The following is a 17,734-nucleotide window of genomic DNA, read 5'->3' on the forward strand; positions in this document are numbered from 1 at the left end:
GACCGGGATTTTGATTTTACTGGTGTCCAAGGCCCAGAAAGCTGCGGCGGCTGAAGGGTGGCAGTGCGGTCACGGGCCTGCCCTGGGCGCTGACAGGACCGGTGCGGAGGGCTCGGGCAGAGGGAGAGCGGACAGGCAGCTCCCCACCGCAGCCGACCACAGTGGTCCCGTGCCATCCCTTTCCCAGGCGGGGAAAAGAGGGAACCCCTGAGGCGACCTTTGCACTCGCGCGGAAGGGGGCGGAGAGACGCGCGCATGCGTCCGCCGGGCGCGTTGCTAGGGGAGGAGCGCAGGTGGTGCCGCCGCGTCCCGCTGGGGACACGGCGGGACACCTCGGAGAAAGCCGGGCGCTGAGGGTTCCCCGCTCCCCCCCCCGGAGCTGGAGCCCTTCGGTAGCCCCCGGGGAGCCTATGGAGAGCGGCCCGCGCAATGCCATAGTGTTCAACGCGTCCAAGGGGGAGAGCTTCACGCCGGCCGGCGGCTACAAGGCCTTGCGGAAGCGGCTGCGCGGGAACTGGAAGGTGCTGAGGTGAGGGGCGGCTGTGAGGGGACAGACAGATCTCCACGGGTGTGTGTGATCCGCGTTGAGTGCCCGAATAGTCTTTGGGGACCGTAGAATCGTAGAATGGTATGGGTCGGAAGGGACCTTGAACATCTTGTTCCGACCCCCTGCCATGGACAGGGACACCTTCCACTGGACCAGGTTGTTCAGAGCCCTGGCCAGTCCCATCCTTCATGAGATGTATCTCATGAGCTAAGGTCGCTCTCTTGCATTAATTGCCCTGTGGTATCAGCTGTTCTGTCGCTGTGGGATGCTCAGTGCGGTTCTTTGGAGCTTCCAGCTGCCTTGCCTGTGGAAGAGATAGAGTGTAAGTTAAAAGGTTGAAATTCATCATACGTGTTTTTGAGTCTGGGTTTGGAGTTTGGGGGGTAAAAGAAAACAGCCTTTATGCAGATGATATTGTTTACTCGTTCGCTACAAAATGGTGTCAAACTGTTTAGGAGGGGGTTAGGCTGGATATCAGGAAAAGGTTCTTCCCCCATAGGGTGGTTGGGCCCTGAACAGGATCCCCTAAACAGTGATCACAGCCCCAAGGCTGCCAGAGCTCAAGGAGTGTTTGGACAACACTCTCAGGGACATAGTGGGATTGTTGGGGTGTCCTATGCGGGGCCAGGAGCTGGACTTGATGACCCTTGTGGGTCCCTTCCTGCTTGGGATATTCTGTGATTGTATGAAATGTATCCAGAGCAAAAAGAAGAAAAAGAATGAAAAGAACAAGAGGAAGCTCCTCAGGTGCAAAGTTTAATAGCAGCTGTGACAGTTTATAGCAGTTCTGGATCTGCCACAGTACCTTGTTAGAGGAGCTTTACTGTTTAGCTGGTTGACAATTGTAAGGATTGTTTTTGCTCGTGCTGTCAACTTTAAACCCAGATGAAAGGATATGAAGTGACTGAAGTGATTTACCAGTCCTTTAAGAAACAAAAGAAAAAAGTTGTGTTTCCAAACTGTATCCAAGAATAGCATGTGCCTTTATTAATCTATTCATAGCTTAAAAGATGAGATCACATCGGAGAAACTGTTTGGAGTAAAACTGTGGATTACAGCAGGGCCAAGAGAGAAGTTCAGTGCTGATGAGGTAGGACATCAATAACTGTTTTCAAATTAGTTTTGGTTTAAGATTTACTTAAATAGAAAAGAACAACACAGAAGACTGCAGTTGTACTGCTTTAGATGAATTTATACAAGTTGAAATTTGAATATTTTTCTCACAGGATCAAGTTAATTGCAAACAGTCAGAATCCTTTACCTTCCCTCATCTCACTATAACTTCCTGCAGTCTTGTGTGTATCTTCTTTCATGTGTTTTTTTTTTTTCCTGGATCTTTGTTGTCTTCTAGTTTTCCGTTCTGAAGAAATTCCTGGAGGATGGTGGAGCCATCCTGGTGATGCTCAGGGAAGGTGGAGAGTCCCGCAATGGCACAAATATTAACTTCTTGTTAGAAGAATATGGGATCATATTCAATAATGGTAATGGGGCTTACTGACAGCTTTTATTCATCTGTTTTCAGCAAAATCTAAAGAACAGGTTTAGACTTTGTAGATATAAGCCAAGAAAATCCCTCATACAAAGTATCCCTTGGTCTAAAAGATGTTTTTTCTTTAAATTTACATGTACCTGGCAGGAGCATACCGAGCATACCGAAATACTGGAGCATACCGAGAGCTTTCCATGGGCAGAGTACATGGATAACAACTGAGCCATTTCCATTCCTTTGCTGTAGTTGTTAGCGTTAATGGTATTTACTAACAAAAAATAATTCTAGTGATGTTTCTTGATTAGAAAGCCTTTCATTTAAGACATTTTCCACACATTTTAATGAATTGAATCACTTCATCCTCACCCTGAACAAAGTGTGTCACTTTTCTTTAGCAGACCAATAAAATGTCATTCAGTGTGGAAAAAAAAAAAACAACCAACCAACCTAAGTCAACTGTATCTCAGTGTATCTAAAATATTTTTAGGGTCTTTGGTGGCTTTTCTAAACGGTACCTTTTTTTGTATCAATGGGATTTAATTTATCCTGGTTTGGAAGATACACTAAAAAAAATAGAATTTCAAGTTGTAAAACTTGTTAAATGCTGTTTTAACTGGATCATCCTTTTGCCTCTTCTGCTTTGCAGAAGGTGGAGATGGGCTTATTTTCTCATATTATTTATCAGTGAAGGCTGATTTGAATTCTTTTGGGAACCAAATGCCAGCTTTGTGGTGCTGGAAGCAAACACCCAGGGAATCCAAGAGCTAAACTAATTTTTCTGCTATGTCTAGTATACTCATCAGCTCAGGTGTAAATTTCTATGTTTTTTCTTTCTTCAAGATGCTGTAGTACGAAATGTATATTATAAGTACCATCACCCAAAAGAAGCACTAATTTCTGATGGAGTTTTGAACAGGTAAATATTTGTAGTATATAAATCTTTACAATAAACTCTTGTAATTTGTATTCTTTTCAGTAAGTTTTGCTTTTCAACATCTTGCAGGGGAATCTGTGAAGCTGCAAGAAAAACAGTGCTTGAGACAACAGATGAAGATGGAAGCGGGCATGACTCACAGTAAGTGTTTTTCTGTGAGGAAACTGATGTGAAAATATGTAGAATAACTCAGAATTAGCAGGTTCGTGATCAGCAGCAGTTTGTTGTGCTTGTGTTGAGGTTCTCTAATGCATTTCTTATGCCAGCTTCTTAGGTTATATCTGGAAAGGAGAATCTGTTTAGTACTGCTTGATAACCACTGAAGGAGCAGGAGTGACAGTTTTGGACAGAAATTCTCTCATGATCCGATCTTTTTTGCCCCTAGTCTGTGAGTTTGAATTTGATTAAGAAATGTAAATATGAATAACCTGTAGATAGCAGGTGGTCTGGCTGCAGGCATAGCAAGGCTTCATCTTTTTAAAGAATCTTAATCCAGGGTAAGATAAAGAAGTGAAAAGGCAGTGAGAAGAACACAGCTTTTCCATAAATAACTGTAAATGTTTGTATTCTTCCTTGTGGCTAGTTTTTAGACTAAGAAATGACCCTGTGGTTGATTACAAAGGAAAGTGGAAGTATAAAAACATTTTATCTAGTTTTGTTCCAAACTATATATCAATCTGTGAGTTAGATACCCCTCTGCTTCTCTCAGGTGCAGGAGCGTGCAAACAGAAATCAAGAGTGTTCTTTGTTCCTTATTTAAGACAATTCTTTAACCTGGAGAAACCTGTAGAGAGAGACTGAAATGTGGTTACAAGGATCTGCATGTTGGAAGCAAGGCTTTGGCTTTCCACCACCAGTGCACAATTGCAGTTTGCACTTTGAGTTTTATAAATATGTCCAGCCTGCCTTATACGTGCAGGTACTTAGGGAGTTTTTGTATTTCCTCCAGTGCTCTCACTTTTGTGTATCCTTTTGGAGCCACACTGAATGTGATGAAACCAGCAGTGGCAATTCTGTCAACAGGATCCATCTGCTTCCCACTCAACAGGCCTATTCTGGCTTTCTATCAGCATGAGGTAGGATTCTGCCTGTGACATGCCCTGCATTCCACCCACAAAAATTGGGAGTGTGTCCTCTGGGAGTACTTACAAACCCATGTCTATCTTTTGATGCATCTGCAAACTTTAGATGAGCCAATGACTCCTGCCTCTTTTTATGGTAAACTCCTTTGCATGGGGCTCAGAGTAGAATTAATTTGATGGTCAGCAAAGATTACATATTTTTTTGGTTGACAGATGGATATATTTAGTTCTTCATTAAAGTTTGGGGTTTTTTCCTACCCTTTTAGTGATAATTTATTGAGTAAGACTATCATTAGCTCTGTAAATACACCATACCGAATTAATTACTGTCACCTTGGATCCAGTAGATTTTTCATGTTATCTTACTCATCCAGACCTGTTACTTTATAAAAACAAATTCAGAAATCTAGTAATAGTGGATAAGTACAAACAAAGGATTGATATTGTTAGTGAATGTGAACAAATTTACACATTTCTTACTATGTAGGTGAATTTCTTGTGGTTTTCTGATATCTTTGTTAGGAAGGGGATTTTTTTCTTCCTTGAGGATGCCCAACTTCATCCCCCCCTATTGTGGCTGAAATGAACTGTGTAAATCAAAGCCAATACAGCGGCATGAAGTGAACTTACAAGAACACTTGCTACTTGCATTTTGTCTGCAGCTGTCATAGTAAGATATCCCAAGGGAGAAACTTGGTAGCAGGAAAACAAGATTTCTTAGATTGGAAAAGAGGTGTGATAAAGAATAGCAACAGAAAGTGAAGAAATGGAAAGTAAGAGAAGAGGATCTACCCAGTTGTGGGTGAAGCATGTAGAATTAGCTTAAAACTGCGAATCATGGAGTGTGAAACATCCGAAATTTGTTAAACAAACTGGAGCTTTATTTGATGTATCTTCAAATTCATTACAGCAGTATCTGTGGTTGTATTATGGTATGAGTTTCACAGCTGGTGCAGGGAACATTTCAGGGTTTCTGTTTTGTTGAAAACTTCTTCTAATGTATGTCCTTGTGGGAGTGGTAATCTTAGAGAAGAATTCCAAAGGTGTTTCATGAATGGATTTTCATGCATGTTTACTTTAGCATAATTAAAATATAATGACATGTATATTTTACATTTTATCTTACAAATAATAGAACTGTCAAACTCTTCTCTCATTAGTTGACATGAAGATGTGCTATTTTGACCTGCATGCGTGCCACTGGCCTCTATATTTACATACTGAACATTGAAGAATGGGTTGCGGAAAGTTAATAAAGCAATAACAGTTATCTCTAAAACTGTGATTTGGAAGGAGTTTTTGCTAAATTATCTTCTTTGTTGATAGAGTCAAGGTGGAAAGATGGCAGCATTGGGATCTTCCCACATGTTCAGTGATCAATATTTAGATAAAGAAGAAAATGGTAAGATCATGGTAAGTTGGGTGGGGGTTTTGGGTTGGGTTTTTATTTAAAAACACCTTAGCGGATCTTCACAGCACTTCCAAAGCACTCCAGGCTCCGTAGCTTTGTTTTAGAGCAAGACAGCTGTGAAATGGATTCAGTATGGAGATTCTAATCCAATACTAGCAGATATGCTTTGGTTTATTACCTATTTTGTCTTATTTTTCATGGTATGTTATTTAATAGATTTAATATGAATGTTTAAGCCTAGTATGAGATTACTTGGATCCTCCTGAAAATAATTAAGTTTTGCCCTTCTTCAGGATGTGCTTTTCCAGTGGCTCACAACATCAGAGATCCACTTAAACCAGATGGATATGGAGGACCCTGAGGTAAGAGAGGTCCACAAGGAGGTAAAGAATAGTGTGATCAGTTTTGGCACACCCTGTATTTAGCACAGAATGGTTAACAGCAAGATGGGTGCTGCTGCTGTTGCAGAACCTTAATTCAGGGTCTGAGTAGACAGGTGGCTCCAAAGTAAAAAATATTCATATCTCTTAGACTTAGGTTGCTCTTCATTATCACATTGCATTTGTGAAAATCTCTTTCCAATTTGCCCATCTCTATGAGATCATTTGCTGCTCCAGGGTAATAAGTTTGAAATTCGCTCTGAGCCCTAAGACAAGAGGAATGTGCAGGAAGTGAAGGTAGATTCTCTGTATATGAGTAGAGATCAAATTGTATGTCAATTTTAGTTGGTTTTTTAACTGATGTATACAAATGCTATTTTTATTTGGAAATAGCATATGTGATAAAACTGTATATTCTTGAGTGCATAAAAGAACAAGTCTTGCACAGTTGACTAGTAAGCTGACTCTTTTAATGTTAAAGAATCAACAGATGAAACATCCGTATAGGGAATAGCTTTACAGCAACAGAATAGAGTTTGGACAGTTCCTGATCTAATGAGCTGCACTGCAAAGAGCCTTACGTGGTAAAGAGTGAAATAATTATTTCTAGATGAGATTTTAGGTGAGTTATAAACTAGAAAGAGACTGTGTGAAGAGGTTGGCCGTTTTAAATCCCAGATGTCCGTATCTGTGTTCAGATTTCAGACTATACCATGCTCCCAGACACAGCTGCACTGTCTGAGCAACTGCGAGTCTGCCTACAAGAAGGAGATGAGAACCCAAGAGACTTCACAAAGCTGTTTGATACATCCCTTTATCAGCTGGATACAACTGCCCTCCCTTCAGTTATCAAGTCAGCAGCTGTGATTTTCTTATTTATTTATTCCATTCTGTACTCTGCATTTTCTGTTTGTATTTAACTGTGTCTCCTTAAGAGCAGAAGGGGCTGAGCTGTAAGCAGCATTCTGAATATGGATATACCAGAAGATGGATTTGTACAGTGTGACAATGATGTTTTCTCTTGCTTCTTGTCTTAGCTGTAATTTCTGACCTTCTTTTCTCCTTTTTTTTCTGACTACTTCTGATTCAGTGATCTGATAGTTGCAGTAGAACTGGCTGCAGTGATGTTGGACACTTTCTGGAGTGATAACTGAGAGCTGGTCATTTTTCCACTTTTGAATTACTCGGCACTTACTGAAAACTGCGTTTCATTCACCCTTGCATTTCCCAGTAACTGTGTCTTGAGATTTGTCAGCTGCTCAGTTTTACCAGTTCGTGTCACTAGCAGCTTTGTCCGTCATAACTCCTCTGTTAGCCAGATCTGAACATGCTGAGTAGTGGCAGCTTAACACAGACTCCATGAAACTGCACTCTGTTGTGGACACTCTTTCTTCTTACTCTGTATTTCTTGTACTTTCACTAGTTGTGAATTGATAGTGAGATCTCCCTTCTGATCCCATAACAAATATTTTTTTAAAAATAACTTTTAGTTACGGACTTCCTGAAAAACCTTTTTGAAATCACAATTCTGCTTTTTTTGAACTAGATCACTTTTTCTTCATTCATGTTTGTCCCTTTGAAAGTTGCTTGAAGAATTGACATGTGACTGCCTTCTTTTTCAGCATTTTCTATATCCACCTATCGTCTTCCTCTGTCATAATTTTAGCTAATTTTCTCACTATAGAAGTCAGTTATTACTGATACGTAGTTCTCTGAGGTCCTTCTAAAATGGACATCCCATTTTTTTATGCTGTTACTGTGCATAACATTGACCCTGGTGTATTCATAAAAATCCATCTCTATAGCCTGCAAGTGGAAATGGATGTTATATAATTATTTTTCCCTTCATACTTTGTCTTTTTCTGTGCTGCAGAGCTTATGAAGAGCTGAATGTGAAACATGAACGCCTCCAACTCATTCAGCCTCAATTTGAGACTCCACTACCTGTCCTCCAGCCAGCTGTGAGTAACCTCCTTGCTCATGCAGCTCAGGGAGAACCCTTCTCCATGAAGGTTGGGGTTGATTGTCTTGGAGGCCTTTTCCAACCCTGATGATTCTGTGGTTCATTTGTTTCATGCAAAACCTCTGTGTGTCATTTCTGTAGTTTTTTTGTTGTGTTTTTTTTTTTTTTTAAGTGAGAAATGCTGTAGTAATAATTAATCGCTTGGGAGTTGAATACACTTTAGGGACTATCTTTTAGGAAAGAACACTTATTTACACTTATCAACAGAGCTTCAAAATGTAGTATGTGGTGCCATAGCAGAATGCCATGTGTGTCTAAGCCTTTAATTGAGAGGCTACTGGCTCAGCCTTTGCTGTGAAAACAGGATGTGGTATCTCAGAAGGCAGTGGTCTAAGAACTACGCTGACTGCTTCCAGGGAGGAGCCAGTCTGTCCTGCTCTGCTTCCATCTCCACATCTTCAGGGGAAGTAGAAAGTGGAGTCTTTTACAGCAAGAGCTGATCAAACTTTTGCCAACAGAGATTTGGGCTGAAAGCAACACGAGCTACGATGGTGTCAAACTGTTTTCAAAAAGCAGGAATCTCTGTCTGAGTTTTGCTGTCATGGCTCTATCCTTCTTTACCCTGGCCACTGAAAAAGCAGTACTGGAATCCTTACAGCTGCAGGGGTGCAACTGAATGCACTGCTCTTTGAAAACCTAAGTCCAGCTTATGCCATAGGTAGTGACTGCATGAAAAAGAAAATACTCTTACCAGAATTGACGTGAATATGTTTCCAAGGTGAGCTGTTATGGGGAGCTTAGTTCCTCAGCTATCTCAGCCAACACCTAGGTCTTATGGAGCAAAACAGAAACTGCAAATGTGGTATGTCTAGTTGTCATGCTGGGTGATAATTCTGACATGCTTGTAATAATAACTGAATATTTCAACAGATTAGTCACAAAATATAAATGGAATTTTCAAAAAAGTGTCCCTTTGTGCTGTGGGCTTTGGAGGTGCTTTTATGTAAAAGATTTCTTCAAGTCCAGTCTAAGTCCAAAACTGTTGTCTTAGAGATCCGTAAAGTGTAAGAAAATATGTGGCAATAAACCACGCTACTTCTTGTCTTCAAGGTTTTTCCACCTGCTTTCAGAGAATTGCCTCCTCCCCCTCTGGAACTGTTTGACTTAGATGAAACCTTTTCCTCTGAGAAAGCTCGTCTTGCAGAGATCACAAACAAATGTGAGTGAAGCAGACTGGTTGTTTACACATTTATGTATAAAATCCAAGTTTTTAGGGGAAAATTGTTGTTATATTTAATTTTAAAACATGGACTTCAGTTTTGAAAATCCACTGCTTTCATCTTGATCCAGGAAACTGGAAGCTCATGGCAATCGATAACATGGCTTTATGCACTTGTGACATTTTATTTTGTTTGTTACGTGACATTTTATCATGCTTCTGCCTGCTGTTTCCTACACCGTGTGTAAATTGCTTTGTGTGCTCTCACTGAATAATGTCACATCTTTTTATGCTTTGAAGTTAAAATGTTATTCTAAACATTCTTAAGCCTAAAGAAGACGAGAAGGTGCCAGCTGCAGGAGGACTTCACAGCTAGTCCGCTGAGCTTAGTTATAGGACTAAACTTCACCGAATGCCAACAACAAATGAAGATTTGTAGTAGTTTTTTGCCAGCTGATCCAGATATGTGTGATACTCACCTGCCTTCTTCCCTGGGTGCCTGTTTAGGTACTGATGATGACCTGGAATTCTATGTACGAAAATGTGGCGATATCCTGGGAGTGACAAGCAAACTCCCGAAGGAGAAGCAAGATACCAAATATATCCTGGAGCACATCTTCTTCCAAGTGGTTGAGTTTAAGAAACTGAATCAGGTATTTTTAATAACAAAATTAGAAGTGAATAATTGGTAGTAGCAGCACTGAGGCTGGTGTGTCTTTGTAGCAGCTACACCTGTCGCAGGCAAGAGGCCTAAGATGTAAGACATTTGTTGTGCAATAAATTAGACCAGTGAAGTGTGATCCACAGTACTTACTACTAGTAATCTGTATCGAATGTGTAGTGCTCAGTTAATTAAGTTTTTATTTTAATGGGGGGATTAATACATGCCAAGGTAGTTCTGGTAATTTCAGCTAAATCCAATTCATTAATGATGCCTGAGTAAAAGCAGTGTGCCCTCAGGAGTGTTCACAGCTCTTGCCACTGCTGCAGTGCAGAAGTGAAACCAGCATTGTTACTCAGGAGCAGTTCCATGCTGAAATAATTCTTCATAGTAAATTTGGTACTTTGAAGTCTGTTTGGAGCATATTAACAGATCACCTGTTTGTGTTAACAAGTATTCCCTATTTCTCAAATATTCTAGTTAAGCCAAAAAATCGGACAGTTCTACCCTATTGTAAAAATTCTTATTTTTCTTCTTTTTTTTTTTTCTCCTCTTCCCTTACCTAAGGAACATGATATTGACACAAGTGAAGCTGGATTCCACAATGGCAATTGAGACCTGGCTTTCCCCAGTTTGAGACAGACCTTTTAGTGAAAATACACTTCTCTCTTTTTTTAAAACTCCTCTCCAATATATTATTGGGACTGTCTCAATAGTTCACTGAATGCTAGGATCGTTTATGTGTGGTAGTTTGGATATTTAATGCCTTTTGAGAAAGTGCTTGTATTTCACAAGGACTTTCCAAATAATTTCTTATTTTTCTACTTCTTTATTGAAACTGTAATTTTGTAATACATTTTAAAAATATTATACAAAGAAAATGTGTTTGGGGTCCTTCTTTCTGGCTCTAGCATTTATGTTCTTGTAAGGTTTACTGTGGATTCTCCTGGTGTACAAAAAGTCCTTAATTGCACTCTGGGAAGGATCGTTATTTTGGTTTGTGAACTGGGAAAAAGAAAACAGAGTCATAAATACAGGAGCTGCTGAAAACATATATGTCACCCTGAGGCAGCCTGCTTTTGTCTCTGTGCCAAAGTGAACCAAGGAGAGATAGGTTTGCTACTGTAGAAGGAAAATATTTCTTCCAAGGGAGGGAAGAATTTGAAATTAAGCAATAATGACATTGTTGCACATCGCTGCTTTGTGTAAGACTGGAAATACATAATTTTGAAAAGAAAGGACGGCATGTGGGTGAAAAAGACTTTAGGATTTAATGGATCATTATTAACAAAATGTGATACAGTGCAGAAACTCAGGAATATATTTACTTCCAGTTATTTGATATCTGGCCCATTCCCCAAGGTAGTGAGCTAGGTACTGCACAAAGAGGGAAATGCAGATTAAACTCATTGACCATGAAATGTTGAAGCTCAATGCACAGCAAAAATAGAGCCAAGGAGATCAGTGGTGAGAAGAAAAAATTTGTCAATATCATCAACACCACGTGCCTTTATTGCAAGGCTTTTTCTTAATACTGTATGGTGAGATTGCACTTTAAATACAGCATTTTTTTGGCTATCAATATGACACTCAAATTGTTAGTGAAAATTTTTCCCTCACTCAAGCCTTCCATGACATTTGTGCTTTATCTTGCTCTGCCATGTGTTTTAACATCCATGCTGTTTTTTGCAAAAGATCTGTTCATCTTTTACCCCTGCAAAAATCTTTTTATATTACATTTCTTCATGCTTCACATGCCATCTTGGCACAGGGTTTTCTAAAGGAGGTGCCCTAAAGCCCCTGCCAAGTTCCTGCCCAGTTGAGACGTGCTAATATAATGTTAAAAGTTGTATCTCTTCCTATGCTGCAGACATTCCCTTTTCACAGCGGCATGTTTGAAATTTTTCATTGCTTCCTGTATTTTCCTTATAGGCCGCGGTTTTGTTTGTCACACAGAGCACTTTGCACATTCCAGCTACAGATTTACACAACAAGCTTAATCTCTCCTGTGCAGTATCAATACCAATCAGTCAGGCTGCACAGGGTGCAGCTGAACCAACCCCCTGAGTGATCCTCTTGCTAGTTATAGCTCTGGTTTGTGCTGTTCTGGGGTATTTATACTTCAAACTGTAAATAGTTTCTGTTTCCCGGCCCTTTTTCAGAGTTGTTTTGTCACCTGTTTTTGCTGTTGTAACGTGGTTTAGAAAAAGGCCATGTAAGCAGCCAGGGAATACAAGCAGCTCCCTGTTTGCCATATGCCTATGGGGCCTCTCTGACAACTGAAGCACAAATTTTTCACTGAATGCATGTTTTTTTGGCTAGTGTGGAATACAGGTGGATGCAGTAGCTTGCATCTCTCTTTCAAAGCTTGTCCCTTTGGCTCTGTGGAAGTATTTAAGTTTTTATTTTGTAAACAGACAGAAATACTTACTTTGGTCATGGGAGTGTGATACATAAAAAGTTTATGGCTGTCTGATAGAATTTTGAATTAGTACAGGTAGGTGAGTGCTTTCAAGAGGTGAGGCAAGGGCACTGGCAGGCACACAGCCATGGAGTTTAGATATTAATGGAATTATTGCTATATTTCACAAAGGTTGGTTCCAAGCATCTGTTGCTGTTTTCCCTTTTTTTATCTGTCCTCTCGTGCAACACGACTCATCATCCCTTAATCTGTCCCTGAAAGAAGAAGGAGCGGGATATATTGTTTCTTCAGCAAACCGTGAATGTCCTGAGAAGTGGTTTTAGCAAGTCCTTCTCCCTGTCTTTGCTTTAAGCAGTGACAGGAGAGGAAAAACAGGAGGGAGAGCAAAAACAGGAAGGAGAGCAAGTGGTTGTGTGAATGGGGTGAGATCTAACAGGAGCACGTGAAAACCTGTAACAGGTGGGGGATGCCATGGGGTAGGCTCGTTTCATTCACTCAGAGCAGAGAGTGAACATCACAGAGGAAACCTTCGCAGCGTGTGGGCAAGTGATGCGGATTAACATACTGCGTAAGGCAAGTGGGTGACAGGGCGGGGGTGTCCGGGCCGGTCCCGCCCGTTCTGCGCTCCTAGGCTGTGCTTTCCTGGTACGCCAGGAGAGGGATCCCCAGCCCCGGCCGTGTCTCCGTCCGCTCTCCCGGCGGCCCAGCAGCTATGGCCCAGCCGCCGGAGCCGTGTCCCGGAGCCTCTTCTCCACCAGGACCTGCCCGAGCCCCTCTGCCAGGTAACGGGGGCGGGTGAGGCGGGGGTGGATGATCCCTCTCTCCCGGGCCGCGGGAGCGTCTCCAGAGAGGGCTGCGCTCGCTGAGGTTGGACCGGCAGCCGGCGCTGGGAGTTGAGCGGGGTTCAGCCACAAGCTGGGTGGGCAGTGAGCGCCAAAGGCCAACCACACAGAACAACATTTGTATCTTTATTGCGTTAGTACAAAAGACAGGGATCTGGGGGGATGGGGAGCCAGCGGCGCTGCTGCTGTCGACTGCCCTAAGCATCCCTCAACAGCAGTGCCCCAAAGCCCCTCACCCCAGGTGGGCAGATTTAACCTTTCACCGGGTGCTGCCATCAGCACAAGAGCCGCTGGCTCTGGGCAGGGCAGGAGGGCTCCGTCTCCTGTGCTGCAGTGCAGATCCGTGCCCCTCTGCAGGCACCCCGCAGTCCACCGTGCTCCGGGCACAGAGCCAGGGCAGCAGCATCACTGAGCCTCGTGCAGAAACACAGGGACAAGGTCAGGATCGCTCGGCAGGGGCTCGGGGGCGGCAGACTTGCGCATCAGCACAGAGTTGCTTTTTGAAAGCACCAGGCCAAGCCAGAGGAATCACTACGGATGTCTGACATCCAGGGATGGCGTGTCCAGTTTGGAGCATCCCAGTAACCTTAACTCCTCAGTGCTCACATCAAGGGACAGGCTGGTGTCCGGAGGGGATTTTATTGATGAGATCTCCCACCTGGGTGCTGGCACATTCCCAAGGACAGAGAGGTCTCTGAGGAGCTTGGAGCTTTTGGAGAGGAGACTCTCTAGTGGTTTGGGGTGCTTGTCTTTCTTGTGAGGTGTTGAGGTGTTCTGTGATGCTATGTCCATGAGGCAGCCAGGTCTGCTGGAGTCTTCACAAGGCAAACCAGACAGCTCCAAGGTGGCCTGGCCCTGGTGGGCCTTGCAGAGGCAGACAAGACTAAGGTCAAAGATGCCTTGAGTCAGGCCGTGCAGGTCAGTCTTCACACAGCTGCTCAGAGACTCCAACTGCTTGACAACACAGAGAGAACTGCTTTTTGCTGTGCCATCCAAGTCCATGACAAGCTCCCAGGTGTCTGATTTAGAGGCACTGCTAGAGTCCATGCAATAACTCTGGACAGGAGAAGAATGGGTATGGCTGAAGGCCCTGGCCACAAAGCCATTTTCTAGGATTTCCTTTATGGTCAAGATGCTGGAACCATGCCTCTGTGTGGACAGCATGGTGCAGAATCCCACCACGGCCAGGTTTATGGAGACCAGGTTTTCCTATCAGAATAAACATGTTACTGTTCAATATTGTTCACTAGTGAATTGCAGACTTAGAGTAGCGAGGCAGCTCTCGACAAAATCCTGTCTCAGTCTTGCAAGGAGCTGTGTGGGATGCAGGACAGGTAGGAGAGCATCCAGCCTGTCACTGTCTTCTAGAGCAAAAGAGTTGGACCATAGCCTGTTTGTTGCCCAGAGGTCACCGTGAAGCCTCCTTAGAGTTGTGTTCATTTGGCCTCAGCCTGTCTATCACTCTTAGCTTTGTGTAGGGCATAGAGGGACTCAGGAAACCTCTCTGTTAGTTGTACTAAGATGGATCTGGTTTTCCTGAGAAATAAGATATTTTATCCTCATTCCTTAAGTCAGTGAGCCATTAAACCACTAGATTTGAGCCTCTTTGAGAGGGAGGCACTAAAGCCAGGCTCTGGTTAGGATTGAAGAAGTTGAGGAGCACCTCTCATCTTGTCTTTAGTCCCACATGCAGTAACCCTCACCACCAGCTCAGCCAGCAGATGACTTCCAGCCACCCCCAGAGGGAACAGGGCAGGTCAGGGAAGGAGAAGGCACTTACTATGGTCTGAAACCATTTTTATACTGAAAACATTAAAAACAGAGCTAAAAAGCTCCTGAATTTACTGTAAAATGGAACTGTATCGTCAGTCTAGAAGGAAAGTCTTCTTTAAGAGACTAAGATAATTTCAACAAATTAGTATGTAAGAAATAAAGGAGACAATAAGAGGATAGACTAAAAAAACACTACTTACCTTCAGCTTCTACAGAGATCCCTTTAAAGGCTTGAGCCTTTTTTACCAGTGTTACTTATAGTGGTTTTATAGTTCTGGTAGTTAATTAACAGGCTAATTTTCTAATTAAGCCAGTTTGGGAGAGGGAGGGGTTTTTGTTTCCCTCTTTTTAAACACAGGGCTAGCGATGCTGGGTCATGTCTGACTGCTGGAGGTACATTGGGGTCTGTAAGGGTTGGGTACCTTGTCAGTGGGTAACTTTAGAGAGCAAAGGGGTGTTTGCAGGATACATGGAGCCTTCCTACTTGGACCCAGCGCAGGGTCCCTAATAAGTTGACAGCTCTTTCAACTTTTGCCTTGTTTGTTGTGATATCATGGCTAGGCTTTGCGAACGAAGATTTAGGAAGGGGTCTACTCACATTTGCTACAAGCACGCTCGTGGCTAAAGAGGCCAATGCGAGATAGACAAGATCAGTTGCAAAAGGCACAGCAGAAAGACTCCTGGGATGGTATCGGCAGGATACGATTCTTTCTGTGTTGTCTTTTCAATGGTGATCCTGCGTGTGTTCTCAAAGGAAGCAGCAGCATTATGGAGTGTGTGTCTCCAGACCTCCCAGTTGGAGGCCAGGGTAGACCAGCGATGAAGATCAATGTGGCCAAGGCTGAGATGTTGTTTCAGGCAGTCCTTGTATCTCCTCTTCAGGGCTGCTCTCTTGCGGCAGCCAGTGGCAAGTTCACCATAGAGCAAGATCTTAGGGAGGCGGTGGTCCTTCATCCTGGAGACGTGCCCTGCCCAACGCAGCTGTGTTCTCAGCAACATGGCCTCAATACTTGTGACTGCTGCCTGTTCTAGAACAGATGTATTAGTCACATAATCTGACCAGTGGATGTTTAGGATTGTACGGAGACAGCGTTGATGGAAGTGTTCCAGGAGTCGCAGGTGGTGGCGGTGGATGACCCATGATTCGGATCCATATAAAAGAGTAGACAGCACAATGGCTCTGTAAACACTGATCTTTGTACTTTTCTTCAGGTGTTTATTTCACCAAACTCTTTTATGGAGTCTTCCAAAAGCACTATATGCCTTTGCTAACCTGTTGTCTATCTCTCTGTCAATCTTACCATCCGAGGAGATGAGGCTACCTAGGGAATTAAACTGCTGGACTGATTTGAGCTCTGATTCACCAATGATGATATGGGGATGATGGAAGGCTTCCTGAGGTGCAGGCTGATAGAGAACTTCTGTCTTCTTCAAGCTGACTCCAGCCCAAAAAGCTCAGCAGCCTCAGTAAAGCAGGATGTTAAACGCTGCAGAGCTACTTCTGTGTGAGTGATGAGGGCGGCAGCATCAGCATAAAGCAGCTCCCTTAAACCATCTTGTTGTGATATACTGGTCAGGAATATCCATGTGCACAGACTCAGCACAGATGCTATAAATAGTATATGTTGCAGCATTTGTTCAAGGCCCTCAGGAACGTGGTGGGATTACTGGTGCTGTTCTGTGCAGGGCCAGGAGTTGGACTTGGATGGTGGTGGGTCCTTTCCAGCTTAGAATGTTCCATGATTCTGTAACGTGTGGGCACTGGCTGTGGGTGTGCTCTGTGTGCACAGCTGTGAGAGCAGCAGGAATCTGGTATGCAGGTGTAGAGCCCTAATGTGTTCATGCCCTGCTGTCCCCAGGGCAGGAATCTGGGATGCAATGTGACAGTGCTGCTGCCTGGCCAGGGAGCAAATCCGGGCTGTTCCACGCCAGCCCCTCTATTACCTCCTGGGAAGCATCAGACCTGCACTCCCCAGGTGACCCCACAGCACCCCCTGGAGCCAGACAGGCTGCAAGGGCAGCGTGGTGATTGAATTGAATTTTGTGAGTTTTTTGCCCGGCTGCGAGGGTCCCATGTCCCAAGGTTGGTGGGGTGTGAGGTGAACTGGCAGCAGCCAGTTCCTTCCTGGAGCCAAGCACAGTCCTGGGGGCTCTTGGGGCACCCCCAACCACATGTAGCCACATCCTGTGGGAGTGTGTAGAATGTTAAGGGGTTAAAGATCATCTAGTCCCAACCCCTCCTGCCATGGGCAGGGACACCTCCCACTAGATCAAATTGCTCAAGGCCTTATCCAACCTGGCCTTCATCACTTGTAGTAATGGGGCAGCCACAGTTTCTCTGAGAAACCTGTACCAGGGCCTCACCCCCTCTCACAGGGAAGAATTTCTTCCTAATATCTAACCTAAATTTCTCCTCTGTCAATTGGTACCCACTCCTCCTTGTCCTGTCACTAGGTTCCTGATGAAGGGTCCCTCTCCAGCCTCCCTGGGAGGGGAGTTCCCTTCACACACGGGAAGATTGCTCTGAGGTCTCCACACAACCTTCCCTCCTCCAGGCTGAACGGCCCCAACTTTCTCAGCCTGTTTCAGGGAGAGGTGATCCGGGGGGAAGGGGGGGGGTCTGTGTGTGATCCTCTTGCCCCGCGCTCAGAGCTGCTGCTGCAGTGTGTGGGGGGGGTGGATGCGGGGAGTCTCAGTGGTCCCGGGTCACTGCGGTGTTGGATGCGGAGGGGCCCGGGTGGGTGCGGGGACAGGTATAGGGGGTCCCGGGGGTCCCAGATCGGTGCGGGGTCGGTGCGGAGGTGGATGCCGGTGGTGCCGGGTCGGTCCCGGGGGCTGATGCCGGCATTCCCGGGTGGATGCAGGTCCCGAGGGAGGGGCGGACGGGCGCCCTCCCGCGCGCGCCTCTTTGTGCGGGCGGGAGCGCGGGGCGCATGCGCGGCCCGGCCCCGGGCGGGGGGGCGCCGTTGGCGCGAGATAGGAAAGTGCCGCCGGTGCCGCGCTCCGGCCCC

General features: G+C 44.3%; 1 protein-coding gene across 3 annotated transcripts; it reads left to right on the forward strand.

Annotated features, from left to right (window-relative positions):
• The first annotated feature begins 257 nt into the window (after positions 1-257).
• Positions 258-10,740, forward strand: IFT52 (intraflagellar transport 52). 3 transcript variants are annotated; one of them, XM_027646206.1, is made up of 13 exons: positions 258-529; positions 1,550-1,637; positions 1,899-2,028; positions 2,877-2,952; positions 3,040-3,111; positions 3,920-4,046; positions 5,379-5,465; positions 5,757-5,825; positions 6,542-6,696; positions 7,717-7,804; positions 8,917-9,025; positions 9,533-9,678; positions 10,254-10,740. In XM_027646206.1, the coding sequence occupies exons 1-13, from the start codon at positions 411-413 to the stop codon at positions 10,299-10,301; spliced, it is 1,314 nt and encodes a 437-aa protein (XP_027502007.1). In that variant the 5' UTR covers positions 258-410; the 3' UTR covers positions 10,302-10,740. The 3 variants fall into 3 exon arrangements, with proteins under 3 accessions (XP_027502007.1, XP_027502008.1, XP_027502009.1); XM_027646207.1 differs by lacking the exon at positions 258-529 and adding an exon at positions 726-869; XM_027646208.1 differs by lacking the exons at positions 258-529; positions 1,550-1,637; positions 1,899-2,028; positions 2,877-2,952 and having other exon boundaries at positions 3,101-3,172.
• Positions 10,741-17,734: the final 6,994 nt, after the last annotated feature.

The sequence above is a fragment of the Corapipo altera genome, unplaced genomic scaffold (assembly GCF_003945725.1).
Source record: "Corapipo altera isolate COAL_440 unplaced genomic scaffold, ASM394572v1 64, whole genome shotgun sequence".
Taxonomy (NCBI): Eukaryota; Metazoa; Chordata; class Aves; order Passeriformes; family Pipridae; genus Corapipo; species Corapipo altera.

Excerpts from the sequence above, each read along its gene's own strand:
- IFT52 (XM_027646206.1), top strand. The coding sequence starts at position 411 with ATGGAGAGCGGCCCGCGCAATGCCATAGTGTTCAACGCGTCCAAGGGG. Across the intron at positions 5,826-6,541 it reads TGGATATGGAGGACCCTGAG|ATTTCAGACTATACCATGCT; the intron begins GTAAGAGAGGTC and ends ATCTGTGTTCAG. Across the intron at positions 9,026-9,532 it reads TGCAGAGATCACAAACAAAT|GTACTGATGATGACCTGGAA; the intron begins GTGAGTGAAGCA and ends GTGCCTGTTTAG.